At 41.3% G+C, this 20470-nt stretch overlaps 1 protein-coding gene across 3 annotated transcripts in view; it reads right to left on the bottom strand.

The window, feature by feature from the left end:
- Positions 1-20470, bottom strand: part of LOC149790303 (ras-related protein Rab-5C-like) — a 67369-nt gene that overhangs the window by 43823 nt on the left and 3076 nt on the right. The window contains exons 1-2 of one of the 3 annotated variants that reach the window (XM_089972354.1): positions 17991-18411; positions 13900-14169 (exon numbers count right to left, since the gene is read on the bottom strand). In XM_089972354.1, the coding sequence (XP_089828480.1) occupies positions 13900-14169; positions 17991-18003 (283 nt within the window). In that variant the 5' untranslated portion in view covers positions 18004-18411. Of the gene's footprint in view, positions 1-13899; positions 14170-17990; positions 18412-20470 lie in introns of those variants that run through there. The other 2 variants (XM_089972356.1, XM_089972355.1) reach the window with 2 other exon arrangements.

The following is a 20470-nucleotide window of genomic DNA, read 5'->3' as shown; positions in this document are numbered from 1 at the left end:
ATTGGTTGTACGCTTGCACCAGGTGCGGTAAGATGTCGATGTACTTCAGAGCGTGGTGATGCGTAAAATATTTCCACATGCGTTCTTTCAAAGTACGTTGAAAACGTTCCACGATGCTGGCTTTGGTTTCGGGATTCTCGGTGGTAAAAAAATGAATGTCACGTTTCTTTAATTCTTTTTGGAAAGCTTGGTTCAGAAATTCGGTGCCTTTGTCCGTTTGCCATCGAAGAGGGCGACGACCGCTTTGTTTCAACACCCGTTGCAGGGCTCGCACTAACTCGCTGCTCGATTTGGAAGTCAAAGGCACGACCCAGGCAAATTTGGAAAAGACGTCGATGACACAAAACAAATATTTGTAGCCGCGATTGTAGCTGGCCAAATGAGAGACATCGGCTAAATCGGCTTGCCATTGATGATCGATGCCTTCCACTCGGGTGCGACTTCTGGCAAACTTGCGTCGAATGGGTTTGTGTAAAGTGTAGGTAGCTTGTTCTTGTAACCATCGTTGCACTTGAGGTAAACGGAGACTTTTCAGTCGAGTTTTGGCAGCACGATACAATTTTTGAACTCCTGCGTAACCTGCAGGATGGGAGGGATCGTAGTAAATGCTGGCTAAGACTTTTTCCATTTTTTATTTTGTGTTGGCGTGTTAATAAGTCACCCACTCTTCGGTGATGCTACTTTGGGTGGGTCGAAAGGGTGGTTTGGAAACGGATTTACGTGTCCGATGGGCTACGGGAGTAGAAGTCAAAGGTAGTGGTGGTGGTGGTGGTGGCAATGGAATGGCTTTGGTCTTCTTTTCTTTTTTCGCTTCTGGTTTCCCTTCTTTCTTTTTCACTTCTGTCGAAGGAGGCGTGGACATCATCTTTTTAACCCAAGCTTTCATTTCTTCTCGTTGGGGTGTAGGGGACGGGGTCAACAAGGATGCTGCAATCTTACTCGAAATGGGAGCTGCTGACGGTGTTTGAAACACTTCGCGCATCTCTTCTTCCTCAGGTCTTTGTGGGGTAGCATCTCTGGTGACCCTTGGGGATGGTAGTGGTGGTAATGATGATGATGGTGCTGGACTTTTCATCAAGGTCTTAAAATCTTTTAGAGTGGGTAAAGCTGTTTCGTCTAAAGCTTTCTGGTGAAAGAGTTGCAGTCGTTGCAAGAGTTGACCGTACTTTTGCGATTTTTCTGTTTCGGACAAATCTTGGCGATTCATCAAGGATTGCAATTCGTGTTGTAACTGGGACATCTCGCTCAAATTGGGATTGGGAGGTAAATGCGGGGTGCGTTGTTCTTGCCACCGATGGTATTCCATCCATCGTTTGTAAGGCACTAAAGCTAGTTTTCGTCCTTCCATGGGGTTGTCAGGGGTCGATTCTGAGATCTTGGGACTTTCGAAGGCCTTTTTATCTTGCTCCCATCAGTCCTCCCAACATGGTTCCCAAGACTCCTTTCAGTATGGGGCCTAACAACAGAGGCAAAATACCTCCACGTTGAACCAACATCTTCTTTTTTTGACGAATGGGAATTTTCTTTTGAACCATTTGGCGAAGAACGTGACGATGTTTGCCTAAGCATTGTTTCTGGTGTTTGGACAAAGGGATCGTGCCTTTCAAAACGTTCAAACAACATTCGCACACGGTATCGATGACCTCTTTGGAGGCCGTTTGAATGAGTTTTTTTCGTAGGGGTGGAGAAGCTTTGGACAGGACAGATAACAGGTCCCCATGTTTGGCTAAACGTGGTGGCAGTCCTTTCCTTTTCTTTCCTTGGGGTTTTCTGGAGGGTGACATCTTTGAGTCTTTAGGAGCACCAAAAGAACACTGATACCCTACTTGGTCACAGGCCTTTTTTATACTGGAACGCGTCGCCACTGATTGTCTTTACGTTTTATCAGTTTGAGGACAGGCATGACACGTCGTGCAGGGGTACGCAACGGACTAAATCGAGTCAGTTCTTGCTTGGACAAATCCAGTAAACTTTGTAACATGCCCGATCTTTCTTGGACTTTGATTTTGGGAGAAGGTACTTTGTGAGCAGCAGCCACTGCCACTAAATTGGAGGGTCCTGCCACTGGGGAAGTTCTTTTGGGGGTCATCAACGGAGATGTTCTTGGTGTGATCAACGTCTCCAAGTACTCTTCAGTTCTGGGTGACATTAACGGAGAAGTGGATGAACGTGAGGATGCCGGAGACGCAGTCACTGCTGTGGCAGGTCGTGGTTTGCGAGTGTAAGGTTGCGTCCTGGCCGCAGTGCCTCTCTTGCGACTAGTTTTCTTCTGTGGACTTTTCTTTTTCTGGGGACTTTTTCTCTGTTTCTTTTTCTGGGGGCTTCTTTTCTTTTTTCGGGGTGGTGTCTGGTAAGAGGAGGGTCCCGCCACTGGAGAAGTTCTTCTCTTTGGGGACCTGGTCTTTTTCTTCTTGGGGCTTCGTTGGACTTTTGTCTTGGGGATAACTTTGGGGGCATTAGGATCCCATCTTAAGAGTGAGCGAATGATGACCCCTCCTAGAGTACCGCTCCCTCCAGGTTTCAAAATGATTTGTTTTTTGGTTTGAGTGTCGATGCGGGGATCGGCCAGTTGGACCAAAGCGACTTTGTTTCGATCGAAAAAGCGTTGGGTTTGATGAGGAATCTGAATGATTCCTTGGAGTAATTGACGTGCCGTCACCGTAAACCATCGTAAGACTTCTTTGAGACTAGCTTCTAAGACACGGGCTCGTGTTTGTGGATCTTTTTCTCGACTGATGCCATACAAGGCACGAATCAATTTGACGGGAAGATGCGACTGAAGGGACGTCATGTTCGCACTGAGTGTGAGACAGACGAAAAAGGGTCTGAGGTTTTTATAGATTTTTTGATGGGGAGTGAAATGAAGTCGAGGACGGAGACGTGTACAGGACAGGCCCTCCGTCTTGGCACCAGTGGTGAAACAAGTGGGTACGAAATCGCAAATCCTCAGGAGTCGTAGGTTTCAAATCGACGAGTAAATAGGCGTGTGGTGTTTGAGTGGCATCGTCGTACGCCTGAGTCAGCCAAGGCGTTCCTAACTGTTTGGCTAAGACTTGCACTTGCGATTTATCTCGAGGGCTTTTAAACAAGACCACGTAATGTGCATTGAGACTGATGGTGCGATGGGCTTTACTTTGTTGAAACAAATTTTGGGTGATGTAAATGACACTGGCATTACGGTGATGCCCTTTGCGCGTGAACCACAATTTAATTTCTTCTTCGTCTTCTCCTAACATGTCGTCGAAAATGACCAAATGGGTTTGACGGGAGTCAGAGACGATGCCGTCGTCTTCTTTAGGAATGCCTTCCACAAACACGATAAAATCGCCTTGACTTTCTCGCAAGAGGCTGTACGCCGATTGCCACTCTTTGTAACACCACACGATCCGTTGAGGGGGCCGATCGATCAAATGATGTTTATGTTCGATCAAACGTTTGACGAATCCGGTTTTGCCAGAACCGCTAGGTCCAGCAATGAGCATGTTAAAGGGATGGCGAAGATACAAAGCCTCCCAACTGGCACGATCTAAGTGTTCGTCGATGACTTTGACAGTAGAGGAAGAGGGAGCAGAGACAGCAGAGGTAGCCATGGTGTGAGAAATGTCACTTGTGACACGAAAAACAAACAAGACAAGAGTTTATATACTTTTTTCAGAACACGTTTATTGAATGTTTCAAATATGAACACGAAAGACAAAAATACATACAACCCAAATAGTGATGTACAGGAATATAAAACACAGCAAAGCGATCAAAGTGGAATATAAACAAGTGTCTGTACAACATGTTTTGGTTAACCAAGATGTCCTAGGGACAGTGTGTAATGTTCTTACAGTCTCTACATGAGGTATTGTCACACAAGTGTCCTCCCGGAATGACCTTTCAGGAATGTCCATGACAGTCCTGTCCTGAAGCGAGTGGTTGTTCTCGGTGACGGGTTCTTCTGGCACCGTCACTAACACAGGTTGAAAAGTAACTTTTTTCCTTGAACAACTCTCGTGCATACTGGGCCACTTCTTGGGTCCAAGCCTCAAAACCCCCCTTTTTCCAGTCACGAACATCTGTCCAATGAGGGTGTAAGTCACAAGCTACACACACATCGTCATACACGTCTTGGGTAGCTAAAAGTTGACGAATCTTTTTTTCCTGTTGAGGTCGAGAAGTATCCAGATGAAACCGCAAGGCTTTGAGCAAAAGGAGTTTTTCGTGACCATTTAAGGCCATGGAGGTGGGAAGTACTGATCGTAAAGAGTCCACAAAGAATCGGCTGGTAAACGAAATCCCAGAAAACAAGTCACTAAGACACACACCACTTGTCGTCCCAAATTGAATGGATACAGTTCTTGCAATAATCGATGGTAATGATCCACGGTTTGAATATGGTCATTGAGTTCCTTCCACGGAATCTGTTGGATGACATACGACATAAGTCGTGGCATAGCTGCCTGTTTTTATAGTCTCTTTGTTTCGAAAAGAATACACGTACTTTCTAGCCAGTGATCTTCGTTTTCCAGTGGGTAATGTAAATCTTGCATACTGTAACCGAAACGTCAGAGTTCGATTAGAAGTTTCCTCTTCCGCTAAGTAGATTCCACGTAAAATATGTTGGTAATCCTTTACCTCGTCTTCCTCAATGGGTTGCTCTAGGTGAATCTCGAAGTAACCAAAATGATCAACACGTGAATCATCGGGGGCCTGGAAGTATTGAACAAGGTCTGACCACTGAAACAATTTCTGACGAATCAGTTCTCTTATACCCTTCAGGTACCTGTGGTTAAAGATCTGGTGACGTAACGGATGCAATTGTTCTTTACGTTTCACTTGTATTTTGACCAGTTCTCGATAAATGCGTTCTCTCAACTCCACAGGCAAAGCACGAATGTTCTCTAGCAAAGTATCCATGAATAGGTCATACTAAATTCTCTTTGGTCTGACACAAGAAATGTACTCTTTGCACAAACATGGTTTTACTTCAGTGTCGAATTTAAATCGTTGAGTCACTAATCTACACATTACAATTCGTTCAGAAGTTTCCTCTTTCACTAAGTTGACATTGTGTTCAAGATGTTGGTAATTTGTTAACTCTTCCTCTGGAATTCGATGCAGTACGTTTACAATGATGTAACTGCAATCGTCCATACCAAACCAATCCTTTTTAAAACTAGAGGATCGTTGATCAATGTCTGTCCGATGGAACACTTTCAATTGAATCAATCCTTGTATAGCTTTCAGGTACCAGTGGTTCAAACACCGGTGACGTAACGGATGCAATTGTTCTTTACGTTTCACTTGTATTTTGACCAGTTCTCGATAAATGCGTTCTCTCAACTCCACAGGCAAAGCACAAATGTTCTCTTGTAAAGTATCCATGAACAGATTATTATGGTAAGAAGTTACTTCAATGTCTCGGTCCCACTAAAGGTAAGTAATGACAATTCGGTGACCATCGAGCATGTTCTACGTAGGCCGAATCTTGCGGTTCCCAGTGGTGAAGTGTCACATCGCAACTGAAGCACCTGACTTTATCTCCTTCGCCCAAGTAGAAAAATCCGGCTCTGGCTAATTCTTCAGGGGTCGGTCCTCCCAGATACTTAGGCCATTTTCCTTTGAACGATTGAAGACGATTTTCAAAGTCGCAGTATTCCGACAAACGCACAGGAAACGAATATTCGTCTTTCACAGGTTCGTTTCGATGAGGGTTGAGTGACATGGGTAGGAGTTTGCTCAGGGCTGGATGACATCCGTAGGGAGGCAAACGTGAAGGTCGACATTCCCCTTTAAAACGAAACCCGGTAAAATGTCTAAGAGGACGAGCGGCATCGCTTTCGCATCCCTCAGGTTTGACACGCACAGCATCACTTTCCATGATAGGGGCAGTGAGAACAAAGTTCCCATGATGCTTTACGGCATCGCTCAGGTCACAAGGTACAGCATCGTATCCATCGCAAGGCTCACAATCGCACTCGTCTGCAAACTCCGTTACGCAATTACAATGGTAACCACATGGACAATCGCAGTTTCCTTCCGGACATTTTCCGTCGCAATGCCTGGGTCTTATCCATCCAATTTTAGTCACACTAGAGGAAGATACAACTTTTTTACAATCCCCAAACTGGAACGATGCCTCTTTCAAAGTATTCATCTTGTTCGCTCGGTCTTGGTAGTCACGATGAACTATCGATCTTGCCTAGGGTTCCTTTTTTATATACAGGCCAATACCGACGTGACCGTACGGTAAGGTGAAATGATTGGGAAGTCGAACTCGCTTCTGGTACACGATTTGATAGACTTTTTCCAAGGGTCGACTGACGATGTGGTGAGTGGGTAAACGTACAATCTTGTTCGGTTGATAGGTGGTCACTTTAAAGTGTTCATCCTCTCCCGATTGCAAGGCTTCTTTCAATACCCCAAAGTTGACCACTCGACTGGTACGATAATTCAGAGTCAGTCCTTTCACTTTGCACGTCGTGTGCACTTCTCCTTGTTTGTCACGGTATTCGTAGCCGTAATTTTTGGGACCGCCACTGACGAAACTTAGAATCTTGTCGTCGGGATGCTCGTCTGTCCAGGCTCCTAAACTGTCTCCTTCGATGTTAGGGTGATGTTGAATCGGGTGATGGATGTAAATGCAACTGTCCGTGTCAAAGTACAGGACGCGTTCTTCTAACAGTTCTAAAGCTTCGTACAATTTTAAGCGAGCATGGGCTGTCACGTAAGCCGCAATGATGACATTTCCAAAAGGGTCGTCTTGTACAAAGTCCAGATCTTCTTCGTAATTGACCAAGATTAAATTCTCTCGAACGACGTCCACGTGTTTCATGTATTTGGTTTTGTCGTGAATCATCTGGAAGTAGCGGGAAGGTTCTGTCAAATATTCCGTCTTGGGTAAACACGGCCGTTGTGCCATTTTACCCCACAAGCAATTTAACATCACTTTGGCAAACGATCGCCTGCCTTCGTTTTTCTCGATGTGGTCTAAAGTGATGCCTTCTTGTTCCCGGTATTTCTCTTTGAATTTTATTTGGTCTTCGGGAGTGTGACACCAGGAAGGATAGCCGCTGGCTTCTTGCTTCAGTTTCAGAAAGGCATCCACGTAGTCTGCGAAAATGCCTTTCTGAGTAGGGTCACCCTTGTGGTATTGTTGTGTCTTGGGAAAGTGGCAAATTTCGTACACTTCTAACAGTTCGTATCCCATGTCCATAGCTTTGAACAATTCTACGCTGACCCAGGTTCCCGTCAAGGCCCGTTCTTCCTGGCTGTGCTGACAAGGTTGGTCTTGGTTGCACGTTTCGGCACAAGTACGGCACAAGGGAAACATCAGTTTGCCTTGACAATGGTGAGGTAAGACGGGATGGTATAGGTTCGTGGGAGGCAAAACTTTACACTTGATCAAGCCTTCGTATTGTCGAATGTTTTTCAGGTCGATGTGTTCCGTCAGCAATTGCGGGTGCCCTACAGGAAAGCGACAATATTTGCACACGTAGGGATACAGCGAACACACGTCCAAGTATTTGATTTCTTCTCCTTTCTCTTCGTCGGCTTGGTACAGCAAACAGGTGGCATTGGTCCTTCCTCCGTACAAACTATCCCTCGGGTTCAGCGGGTCCATGAACTGGTAACTTTCCACGAGGCGTTTAAACTCGGGATCGGTTTTCATACGGTGATCGTACTCGTGTTCCCACATTTCCACCACTTGGTATCCTTGCTGTTCTAACTTTAGGCGTCGCTGACAAGTGTCCTGGTACAAGTCTTCCATGGTTCGTTGTAAAAACTGATTTTTAGTGCCACGGTCAGGGTAACAGACGGGACATCCGTGAAATAAGCAACCGTTAAACTCGTACACGATCTTGGGGTTTTCTAAGTCCCAGCCATCGACCGAATACGTTCCGATGGTCTTTTCGCCCCCTCCGTTGCGGGCATGCTGAATCCACTTGTCTTCCTTGTCGCACAAGTAATGTAACCAGCGTAGGGCTTTCACCGAGTATTGACGTTTGACATAGTGGGTCGTTTGAGGGCTGATGACAGCCACGGTGTTTTCAGGCATGAATCGTTGTCGATACACTAAGGAACACGCTTTGGCAATGGTGCAAGCTTCTTTCAAAGGATCGACCCCTCCGTGTTCCATGAACAGTTCTCGAAATTTTCCACAGCAACGTCGTAAAATGTCCACGTCGGAACGACAATACTTTAGCATTTCTTCCTGAAAGTCGAAAGGGTCCGAGGCGTGAGCCTGGTACCAAGCGTAGAAAGCTTCTCGTTGTTCGGTACGCATGTTGTCGGGGTCGTAATAGTGAGCCTCGGGCAAATGGGGTAGAACGGCATGTTGATTGGCTTCCGTATTGAAAAAGTGTGGAAAGTACCCTTTAGCCATTTCTGTCATTCCAAACGTTTTAGGCATTCGACTCAAAGGCATGGCCAAGTAACTCATCGAATCTTTAAACTGCACTTGTCCCACTTGCATGAAAATGATTTTGGCTCCGTTCAAAGTCACTTTAGGACGTTCGGTGCCATGTTCCGTATAGTATCTGAGAAGAAACTGTCCATCGTATCCGGAGAAATTGTGAGCCATCACCGTGGCATGACGATGACAATCTCGGTAACGTTCGATGTCCTCTTGGCTCCACGTCTTGTCGATGGGGTCTAAGACCCATCGAGCGAAATCGGCTAACGTGTTCGGTCCCCGAAAGATTTTTTCACGTCCTCCAGGAATCTTGCTGCAGTGAGGGCAATGACTGAAGATAGGTTCTTGAATGCACTTCTCGCACGCTCGATGAGCCACGCAGAAATTAGGAATGTGAATGCCAGTCTCTTGCATGCATTCGAAATCGAAAAAGATGAAATTGCTTTTCTTCTTGTGACCGTCCTCTTTCTCTGGTGGGGGTTGGTATTTTTGCACGTAGCATTGGTGTTTCAAGTCCACGATGTGATGACAAATGTGACATTTCTTTTTTCCTGAACATACGTGTGCCTTGGTACTATTGGTACGTATGCCTTGTCCACACGTAGGGCACAATCTCAGGAGTTGACAAGCACATTTCTTCTGTGAACCTTGCGTCTTCAAATGTTGTTGGTAACAGGTAGGGCTGACAAACGTGCGCAGACAAGTGGAACAAGGCACTGGTTCTTCGCTCAGACAGGGTTGAGAGGCCAAACATCCTGTGCATTTCGATCCGCAATGCTTGTGTTGCTCTCGATTGTTATAACCATGGTCACATTTCTCACAGTAATAACTGTATCCCAGGAATCCAGTGATGGTGGTAATCGTATCGAAATGGTCATCGTGATAATAGACGTGAATGTATTTTCCGTCCTTAAAGTCTTGCCCTCGAAACAATAGAGGTCCGCGCACTTCTTGAGGGTGCACTTTCAAGGTGTATCGTGGAGCTAGGACATCTTGCAATTTTTGCATTTCAGGAATGCCACAGGGTGTGTCTTTGGACAGTCCGGCTTGTTGCAACAGGAGTTCTGCTTCGTTTCGTTGTTTGGCTCGGTCGGATTGTTGAAGAGTTTTCCAGGTTCTTTTCCATTCTACCGTGTCGTTCTTGTTGGCATAGGTTCGTTCCACCACGATGGCACGGGCTAAACACATCTGGTCATGAGGGTTGCGAATTCGGACGAGACTCTTTTTGGTGTTGCGAAGGTCGTCCACCAATAACATCTTTTTGCGTCCAGTCCCTTGAGGAGGAGAGACGTGGGTCATATCCAGTGTGGCTTTACCATCGGTGATGTCAAACTGGTCATTAGATTGTTGCACGTGTTGAATCTTGTCCATGACTTTGGAAGCAGTCAATTCTGCCGGGGTGCTAAACTCGATCCAAACAGGGGATTTCAAACCGTCGTGTTGTATGGAAAGTCTCAAGCGATCGTCTTCTTTGGGTTGACATTGTTGCTTGAGTGAAGTGAGCAAAGAATCCCACACCCCAGTGATGAACACTTCTGCTTTCTCCAACGGTACGTCGGACTTGAAATCTTTAAACTTCACCGTGTATTTGTAAGCCGTGGTTCTAAATTTTCTAGAGGAGCGCTTTTCCGTCTCTCGAATGGAATAGTATTTTTCAGGATTGACTAAGGGTGGTGAACTTAGTTTAGAGGTTTCAAATTCTGGTTCACTCATGTCCTCTTCAAAATCACTGGCATGAATTTGTGCCAAGATTTCAGCCTTGGTACGAGGCGATAGATCACGTTTCTGCCTCTTACTTTCTTTTTCTTCTTTCTTCTCGAATGAATTAGATCGTTTCATCTTGAAAGCAAAAAGTCAAATGACTCAAGTTCAAACACCATGAGCTTCTTTATAGTCATAGCAGACCAGCGTATATAAAAGGGTGCGTGTCTTGTCCTTTCACTATTCATTTCACTCTCAAGCCGAGTACAACAATGGAAGAGACTAACCAGATGGAACGTTTCGTCAGAGCTTTGCGAGGGGTCATTAGAAAATTCTCTTCAGACCAGCCTACGGACTACTCTCCTTCCTTTAGAGATAAAAGTCAAGATACTTGCTATATCTGTCAGAAGAAAGGGCATTGGTCTTCAGAGTGTCCAGACCGTCAAACGAGAACAAAAACAGGGACTAAAAGAGACAAAAGTCAAGATACCTGTTATTATTGTAAAGAAAAAGGACATTGGTCTCCAGATTGTCCAAAAAAGAAACAAGAGGAGTCAGAAGAAAAGAAGGATTCTTCAGAAGAAGAGAGGGATTCTTTGGAAGAAGAGAGGGATTCTTCAGAGAAAGAAGAGGAAGAAAAAAGACAATTCTATTTACAAGAGGCAAAGAAACAGGAGAAGAAGAAAAGAAGAAGGGAAGAAAATGAGGAAAAGACGGTGAAGAAATTTAAAAAACAGAGAGAGTAAACAAGGAGAAAGAAAGAGTCAATGAACTTTCTATTAAAGTGTTGTGTTGTGAATTGTGAATTGGATTGTAAAAATGAAGAAAAGAATAAATGAATGATAAAAGGTAAGTGTCTTTGAGTTATGATTTTAAAATAAGAAGCTACACTCACGCACTTATACACAGACACGTACTATAAGGGTAAAATGGGTGGGGTTTATTTATTTTTTTGAGTTATTGGCAAATTGAAATTGTATTTCTTTTCGAGAAATGTGGGTGGCTCTGAAAAGGGCCTTTTTTCTTTATGGTGTAGGAGTGAGTTTAAGCAATCAACTTTAACTGCCTTATGCCTTTGCCACGGCCAAGGCCTACTTCTGGACTGCGTAATGTTGATGATGATTGGGTTGAAATCACTAAGGGTGGTACGGTAGGCTTAGTCACAGAGTTGACGTGTTTAGCTCGGGAAGGTCGTATTCTCTTAGGTCGTGATAAAGAAGTCTGATACATTTGTTTCAGACTTCTTAACTCCGCTAAAATGTCCAACAGTACCGTGGCCGTTTGATTTTCACCCTCTTGTTTCTTTGCTGCTACTTCTTCTTGCTGTTGCTGCTGTTGTTTTTTTCTTACCTCTTCTTCTTGTTGCTGTTGCTGTAGGAGAAAAGCTTGTTCCGCTTCCTTTTGTCGTTGCATAAATTTCTCCAATTCTTCTTTCTGTCTCTGTCTAAAATTCTCCACTTGCGGTAATGAAGAAGGTAACGAAGGTTCCGGAACAAATTCTTGCGAGGAGAGAAAATCCACAAAATCCCAATTCACTTCTTCTGAAAGTAAGTCCGAGTTCCCTTGGGCAGTCTCCCCTGCTGGTGCACCCCAATGGATCGTTTTCTGAGTTTCCGTCATGTTGAATCACTGTCGCATAGATTGACTGCACACAAGCGTTAGCGAATCTATATTGACTACGTGACGTCACAGACTGCTCTCTTCGGATTGGATGCGGGCTGACTGAATTCTGTAACGCGTGTTAGGATTGGTGAATGAACTCAATCCGTTTCAATCCCTCCTGTCCCTATAAATAAGCGCCGTTCACTGCATTGATTCACCTATTCTCGTCGCTTCAAGATGTGGACTACAGTTGAGTCATCCACCCTTGTGTCTTCCATGATGTTTCGGACAGACTTGCTTATGTATGTCCGATCGAAGTGGACCGTTGTCCACAGGACAAACACCAGCCTGTGGATACGTAGGATCTACGTCGAAAGACAAGGATGCCTGAAAAGAGTGCTGATGTACGGACCAACAGTAAGACGCAGCCTAAGGACAAGAAGAAGACCAATGCGGTGCCATTTATGTTTATGAATACATTAACATAAACCCAAAGGCCCTTTTCAGGGCCAGCCATATTTCTCGAAAAGAGATAGTCTTTGAATTGCCTACCCCTTTTTTAAAAAAAAATCCCATGTTCCATTCCCCTTGACGCTATAAAGGCCCACTTTAGTGAAAACCTTTGACACTATAAAGACCCACCCTGTTTAATTTCCTTTGACGCTAAAGTGCCCCACGATTTTTTCTTTCTCCATGTTAATTTCCCTTGACGGTAATCTAACCCACGATTTTTCTCCATGTTAAATTTCCCTTGACGGTAATCTTGCCCAAGGGGTCTTGTAATGCTAATTCCCCTTGACGGTAAAGTGCCCCCATTCACTACTGATAATAATAGGTTTGCGTCTCGTACATCTTCTAGGGAATAAAGATGCAAAAAGGCAATAATGTCGAGCAATGGGTTTTGAGTAAATAACTGGTACGAATACTTGACAATGTATTTATTGTCATCATTTACTGAAAACGTGTTCTAAACGTAAGTTATACTTCAGTACTTTGTTGCAGGTACAAAACAAATCTAGATGTTCTGGTCAGCATCATAATGGTTCAGAAACCAATAGCACGTGTACAAATGGAAACTGTAGCTTATCTGGCATGAATAATGGTTAAGTGTTTAATGCTCTTACTAATACTCACATTGTCATCTCCTTCAACATCTTACCTCGTACACGCGGTCAGAAATGTACTTTACCCATAACTCAATTATTTATGTTAATTGAACATCAAACCGATATAGCTAATGTGAGTGATTAGTTTACATTACAATTACAAGTAAATACCAAGTAACGTCTACTATATCAAGCATATAACTAGCATCATTTTATCTGCGTTGTTGCTTGATCGTTGTAATATGCGTTGTAAGAATATTACAGCCATTAAAAAACACAAATACAAGCCCGCCATTTACAAAACCTTCCAGGATTGTGTTGAATCGTTTACGCTGTCATTATAAACATTGAGTCCGGCCACATGTCTCGAATGCTCTCGTAAAATTAGGATCGTTTTTGACACGACCAATGCAACGATGATGTCAAATGGTTATCACTGTAACAGTCAATCATTAGGGAATTCATTATAATGAACCACGGTGACAACATGACTCTAATGTGTCATCCTGGTTCTGCTTGGCTTTGTGGTGTACAATTTGTGGACAAGATTACATATTAAATATATTCCGTAATTAGTGCATCCGCCACTTTGTCAACCTCCATTCCATAACCCAAACCAATACTCTGCAATTCATATATACAGCTCATAAAAACAATACCTGTATTACATTCTGACTTTGATGAATTCGATGCTGTCTTTAATATTGTTATAATAATGTTTATACAATAGAATAAACTGCATAACTTTTAATAGGCCAATGACACGTTACTATGGCATTATAGATCTATAATATTCTGACGGTAACTACGTCGCTTCCTGTCCACGTTTGGACGTTCAGGACGTGAGATCGAAGAGAGTTAATATGTATCACAGACGAGGTTTCAAAACATAGCCTTACATGAATAAACATCTGCAGCATGGCAAATGCATTGAATGTTTGATATGCGGCTAATACGAATACATATCATCAGCCTGAGGCTTGCACCAGTATAACCCGCCTTTCACATTATATAGCTCAAAGTTTCACAGTTTTCTTAAATGTTTCATAAGTTTCATCCAGGTGCTTATATAATGGAAATTATACGTACCCCCAACCGTTGTTATATGCTGCGAAGTAAAGGTTCCTTTCACAAATCGTGCAGCAATGGACGTTTTGCCGACTCCAATGTCTCCAACAATAACGACTTTGACTTTAAAAATGTTTTCGAAGGATGAAGAATAGACAAGTGGGCCATCGTTATGACTCGATCCACCGCTGTTTCCAATAAAAATATCCCTCTTCGGAGTTCTGTTAGGTTGCCCCATCTTATTTAAGGTAGCAGCACCAGTACCATTGTATTGGCAAAGATGAAGGAGGCCTATGATAGAAACATAATAGAATTATTGGATTATTTACATCTTTCTCTATATACCACGGTAAAAAGTCCTTTTTTTTAGGCCAATCTTGGTTTGAATTAGTTTTTATATTATAGCTATAACAGTGTGACATGCCTATTATATAATTATATTCTCATATTTCCATATATATAATCCTATATATTTCAAACGGCGTGTATTTTAAAATAAAGTTAAAAAAGTAAATGGTCACAATGGACGCGTTCACTCATGAGAGTAAAATAGACTAATGTTACGTTGAACTCCAGACTGCAACCAATTTGTCAGAATACGGGCTAAAACATTAAAGATGACAGCAGTTGTAAACTATGGGAAAACATTCGTTAGTTGCTCTGTATGTCATTTGGCCATGATCAGTGTCCCAGTCATAAGAGATTCAAATAATATGCATGAAGTGTAAAGGAATGCTCCCATAAGGGCATATGTGTCTTTTTCTGACTGCTACGTGTATATAGATTCGGCTCTTTTCCCATTAGTCAGAAAGATTGGGATGGTTGTAGAAGAATTTAGTTAATTCTTATTGGATGAATTAGATCCAGTGAAATAGGTACTTTGAAACATTAGATTGAGTAGTATGATCTGTCACGTGGGGGTATGTTATGAAATATAGTCGTAGCATAAGGTTATATAAGATTACTGAGCAATCATGTTTCATTGCATCTAAAGAGTCATTCTTATTGCTCTTGTTACTGTTGTAACATTGAGTCTGTATACGTGCTTTATGTTATATTTAGGTAGTATTTGCGGAGAAAAACATTTGCTTGGACTGTTCAGTGGAAACAGAAAGTGCTCGTTTATTAGAATTTGATATTGATCTGGAACTATTGTTAATTATTCAAAGGAGTTTTGTGTGAGTGTGAATGTGTGTGTGATTTATATTTTTAATGTAGTTTCCATTTTGTTTTTGTCATATCGCTATGATGTCTGCAGTGTGATAGTATATAGTGATGTGTAGCACTGGGGCATCATGCCGCAGACATGTAGTCCGATGTCCCACCCAATCACATTGTCATTACACCAGGCTAACCAGTCATTGCACTAACCTCTTAATACTTAGCGCCAAGCGAGGTAGCTCTTAGTACCATTCTGAAAGTCTTTGGTATGATTCGGCAGGGGTTCGATCCCCAGACCTTCCGCATCCGATGCACACGCTCTGACCGCAAGGCTACAGGACCGGTCGAAGGAGTTCTATACAATGCCATTTTGGCAAAGTCACGCCAAGACTCTTGGCGGACGAGTACATATCCGGATTTGAAATGTATACGGAACTTTTTATTTTGTGGACTTTCATATAACTTTATGGGGATTATATAAGATTTACTTCATAATACTGTTATGTTCCACAAACATATTAATTTATAATTTTTCAAATTAAATTATTTGTTAAGTTTTAGATAACTAGTTGGTTTTCTTCTTTCTGTTACTTAGTTTATGGCCATATAATCGTAACGGAAATTGGGGCTCGTCCAGGATACAGATTTCAGAAGTATTTCAGCGAAATTGAAATTGTTTTTAAGTTTATTCTGGAATTTTCTTAGTGCCTGTTCTTTTGATTGTATATAGTGAAACCAATAAACTTTTACAATATCATCTAACATCGAAATTATAGAACCTTTTTACAGGATTATATATATATATATATATATATATATATATATATATATATATATATATATATATATATATATATATAACTCATCACCCAATTATACTTTCCTTACATTTGCGTTCCTGCATGAAAGGTTATGATTGAGTTGACGCCTGCGAAACATGCACGCATAGAGACAGTGAGGACAGATACACAGACATAAATCAAGAGGGACAGATTTGGCGAGGTGGGGGCGAGATGGAAAGAGAAATATAGGGATGCAGAGGATAAGTCAATGTATAAATCAGCGAAAGGTAAGGAGAGAGAGACAGAGAGACAGACAGAGAGATCACATCCATGCCACATTTTGATATGAATTTCATTAGTGTAGCAAAATATACATATCAACAAATATTTTCTTTCAAACGAGAATGCGACAAATAGTGCACTTAGTAAGACTGAATGTAATAATTTCTAATAATTCTTATCCCTTATTTTAATGAAATTGTTAACTTCATATTTCCGTTAATAAAACTACCGTATGCGACTGATCGTCTTCACTACAAACGCGTAAACATGTCATATTTATTATGGATCCCGAAAAGATTTATTACACTCTATACAGTTCCCACAAATGCCTTAAATTTGAATTTTATGCTGAGGCTGATTGTTTGCAAAGTAGCAGACAAATCTGGATCTGTAATCTTCTTTTTCAATTTGATATAAATTACTATCAATTTATTTATGGGATTTTATTTATAACCTGATCTTTTTAAATTCGTCTATTCATTTCTCATTGATTTGCACATACGCGATTACATGTATAACATACTGGTGAAATACATGATCACGTGATAACATCGATAATGACAAAATTCCCATTTACTATCTAAATATTGCAGTTTTTACGTCTTTCTTGTAATATGAGATTATATAGCCGAAATACCAATCTCCGCGAACAGCCAATGTTGGTATAAAGGACAGAAAGGCAACTAATTTAGTATCAAAAAACAGAAGTTTTACTGATGCTTCCGTCTATACACTTTATTATGTATGTATTATTTCACCTTCAGTTTGCTTTGACATGTTGCCAATGAAATTTACGAAATCATGTTTGAGGTGAATTTGATTATGCCCCAACTGCTATATATTGCTTATGGGGAAAATGCATATTTAAGAAATGGTAATTACATTTCCCATAACAAATATTAGTGACTCCTTCTATATTCGCCATACGCTTTCAATTTATGTGAATTGAGACAACATGTATGGATATTTTATCCTAAAATCACATGTTTTCTGTTAATTATTACCTCCCTTTGCAGTCATCCAAACCCGCCAACTTTCCAAAACTAAAAGTGTCTAAGGAGCTATACAATGGAATCAGTTAAATACATAGTTTTTCCTCATGCTATAACCTTTAACTTTGGTAAAAACTATATTAAAATATCGCTGTAATTATTTTGAACAATGAAACATTTGTTCCCCATTTCCCTCAAAAAGGAAAGACATGAGAAGAGAATAACACCGATCTTATGCAAGGATTCGTTTACTTACACCAAACGGTAAACGGGAATGGGATACATGAGTGACGGACGAAAAAGAGGATGAATATGAAAGAGTATAACAGTACCCCAAAATGGAATAGATACTTCCGAAATACCTTGCGTGACATTGATGCGGAGCGTTACAATTATTGTCAAGAAGGTGAAGTGAAAAATGCTTGCTGTTATTGTTATTATTTATGTTTACGCCTTACATATTGGCCAATATGTTTTGTGGTGGACGAACCCGAGAAAACCACGGAAAGAACCACCATCACGGAAAGCAAATGGCAGATTTTCACATACCCAAGTCAGCCGGGCCTAAGACTCGAACCGACATGGACAGAAGTGAGAAATCAGTGATCTGTAAAGGAGGTACGGGATGAGAATTACAATTTAAACTATTGTTAACTCAATTAACTCGTTTATGTCCCAATTAAACCGCTTAACATACATTTCACATTAAGAATTGTCCAATATTTCCTTGATAGTCGGGCATACATTAAAATATACATAGACAGTGACGCAAATATACAGACAGACAGACATACTAACATGAAGGGACACGTAGGTAAAGAGCGATCAAAAGAGAAGGAAGTAGAGTGCATGAGAGAAAGAAAGAAAAAGGGAGAGAGAAAGATCGTATGAGTACCTCCATGCCACATGCTATTTGAAGCTTCACAGTTGTGACAGAGTCAACAAATCAATCATTTCCATTCAGATAAACATGCTCATCACAAAGAGATTAACACATCACCTCGTCGTTTTTAATCAGGTCATCATGTAGCACCTACAATATTGACTGACTAGCAGCATATAAACTTGAAGACGTATACACGCGATTCACATTACCTACAGTCTATACGCCCACACGACATCAAATTCACATGAGTTGTCAACTGAATATTAAAACTTGAATGTAAACATCTCCGTCGTTTATGGTCTGTTGCACTTATCGATATCAAAGCTACTTGATACAAATAATTAGAACAATGATAATTTGAAGTGCGTATAGTTACATCGACACGGATGCCTGTATATCTCTCCATCACTAACAAACAGTTTACACTCACAAAACACTTAACACAAATACAAAAGTATCCGCGACTCCTACATGTTTGAATGACGGCGAAATATACAAACAACACATAAAACATCAGAATAGAATGTGATCAATGGTTTCAGAGACGGACAAACTACTTATCTAACGTATGCTGCCACGTACCAAACAAGGTTCTATGACAAAATTCAAAGAGGGAAATATCGTGCATATCACGCAGGAAACCATACTACTTTGACCCATTTCAGGCTCGTAACAGAGAAGGGACGTGATGAGTGGCGGCAAATCAGAGGCGGCGTTTGGAGTACGCGAAGACAAGGGCCGACCATGACCGCGCAGGGCCTGTGTCAGCGTTTCCAATTTACCGGAGAATATAGCTTGACAAACTCGCAAGGGCGACCTTAGGCCTGAAGCGCGGGTCCCCCTCAAGAGCGGGGCCTAGGGCGGTCGCCCCACTTGCCACCACCAAACGCCGTTCATGCATCAAACCACCGACTTGTACAAACTGTACACTTTAAATTATGCCCCGCTGAAGATATGCAGGTATGTACAAAGTAAATGAACCAAGACCATGCTATACCGATAATGCGAGAATAATAATAACAATAACAATGTTACATGTTGATAACTACGGCATGTCTGCTCGATATAAATATTACCGCAAAAATTGCTTGCGTCAGGGAAAAAAAACATTAAAATATAAACTGATACCTGGATCTTGGGCCTAGTTTTGATAAGACTGGATTACGACATTTTGACCTGTTCAATTACTACTTCAGTTGTAGTATCCAGTATCGCCGCTTACGAATGCGTTCTATATCGGACCATATCAAGTTAGATTCAGTGGTAGCATCTCAAGGGACAGGCCGTTTCGAGTTGAAGTGGTTGGCGAGATGCATACGTTATTAAACATTTGCATTGATCTCATCTTGTCTAGGAACAAAAATTAACGTCAGACTATATGTGCCAATGCATTTATTAAATTACTTACAGTGGAAGATAAATGCATTCATCTGAACTGTATTCGGGTCAATTTCTATCTGTGCATAATTGCTTTAAACTGTTTTTTTTTTTTTATATAAAATCTTACCTGGGTGCAGAAGAAGAGGAGTAGGAGAAACTCTGCGGATGGGGTGGTCCTATGACACTCAATAAACAGTAACACAAGTAAGAGGGAAAACAACTAGCTTTTTAAAGTACAATTATTTATTTCCCTGGAAAAATTCTGTAAAAATGAGAAGAAGAAAAACTATGAACAGACGGTTTTATAGAATCATATCCAAAAATGATCCAAAAATAATCCGAGAATACAATTTTAGTTGTCCTAATAACAAAATGTTCTAATGATTTCACGTTCGAATCCCGACGAAGAATCCAAGATGGAAGACGATGACATATGCTACAATCTGTAGTGCTGAAGTCTACAGTTCCTTGTAGAAACAAAAATTATCATTCCGGTTTCTGATAGCTGAATAAATTTTTATTTAAAAAACTCTCCTTGTCCCACAATAAAACACGTAGTTTCAAGAAAGAAAAACAGAATTCTTCCTTTTGATTCCGTGTAATTTGAAATAACTCCAAACCAAGTTATGAGACATAACTCCAAACAGCACAGCTTACACCTAACAGTTAAACAGCCCGATTTCTACTGAGATTAATTCTCCAAAACATGGGTTATATGGGCTTTCTGAAACGTAAACAAGGGTCACGTGATCATCTTTTGGAAGCTAATAAAAGCAAATACTTGTTACAGATCACGTTTACCCAGTGTGACCCTTACCAAAACCAATCATTTTTACTCTAAGAAATAAAAAATAAAAAATTGTTTTTATCTTAGAGACAAAGTTCCATCATGACCTTGGAAACAACCATTCAGTTTAAAATAAAAGAGAACTTGTTTACGAAGGTTGTTACAAATTCTCAAACAAGGTCAGGATTTAGATCAATACCTGGTGTTTATAAACTAACAGTCAAGGTCAAACTATTTTCTAAAAGAAGTATCATCTCTAGTGAATAAATTTACATTACAATATCATGTAATGAGAAATTAAAAAAACAATTAAATTGAAATA

This window comes from Sinohyriopsis cumingii, chromosome 10 (assembly GCF_028554795.1).
Source record: "Sinohyriopsis cumingii isolate HCF-2022 chromosome 10, ASM2855479v2, whole genome shotgun sequence".
NCBI lineage: Eukaryota > Metazoa > Mollusca > Bivalvia > Unionida > Unionidae > Sinohyriopsis > Sinohyriopsis cumingii.
This window is presented reverse-complemented; position numbering and strand designations above follow the sequence as displayed.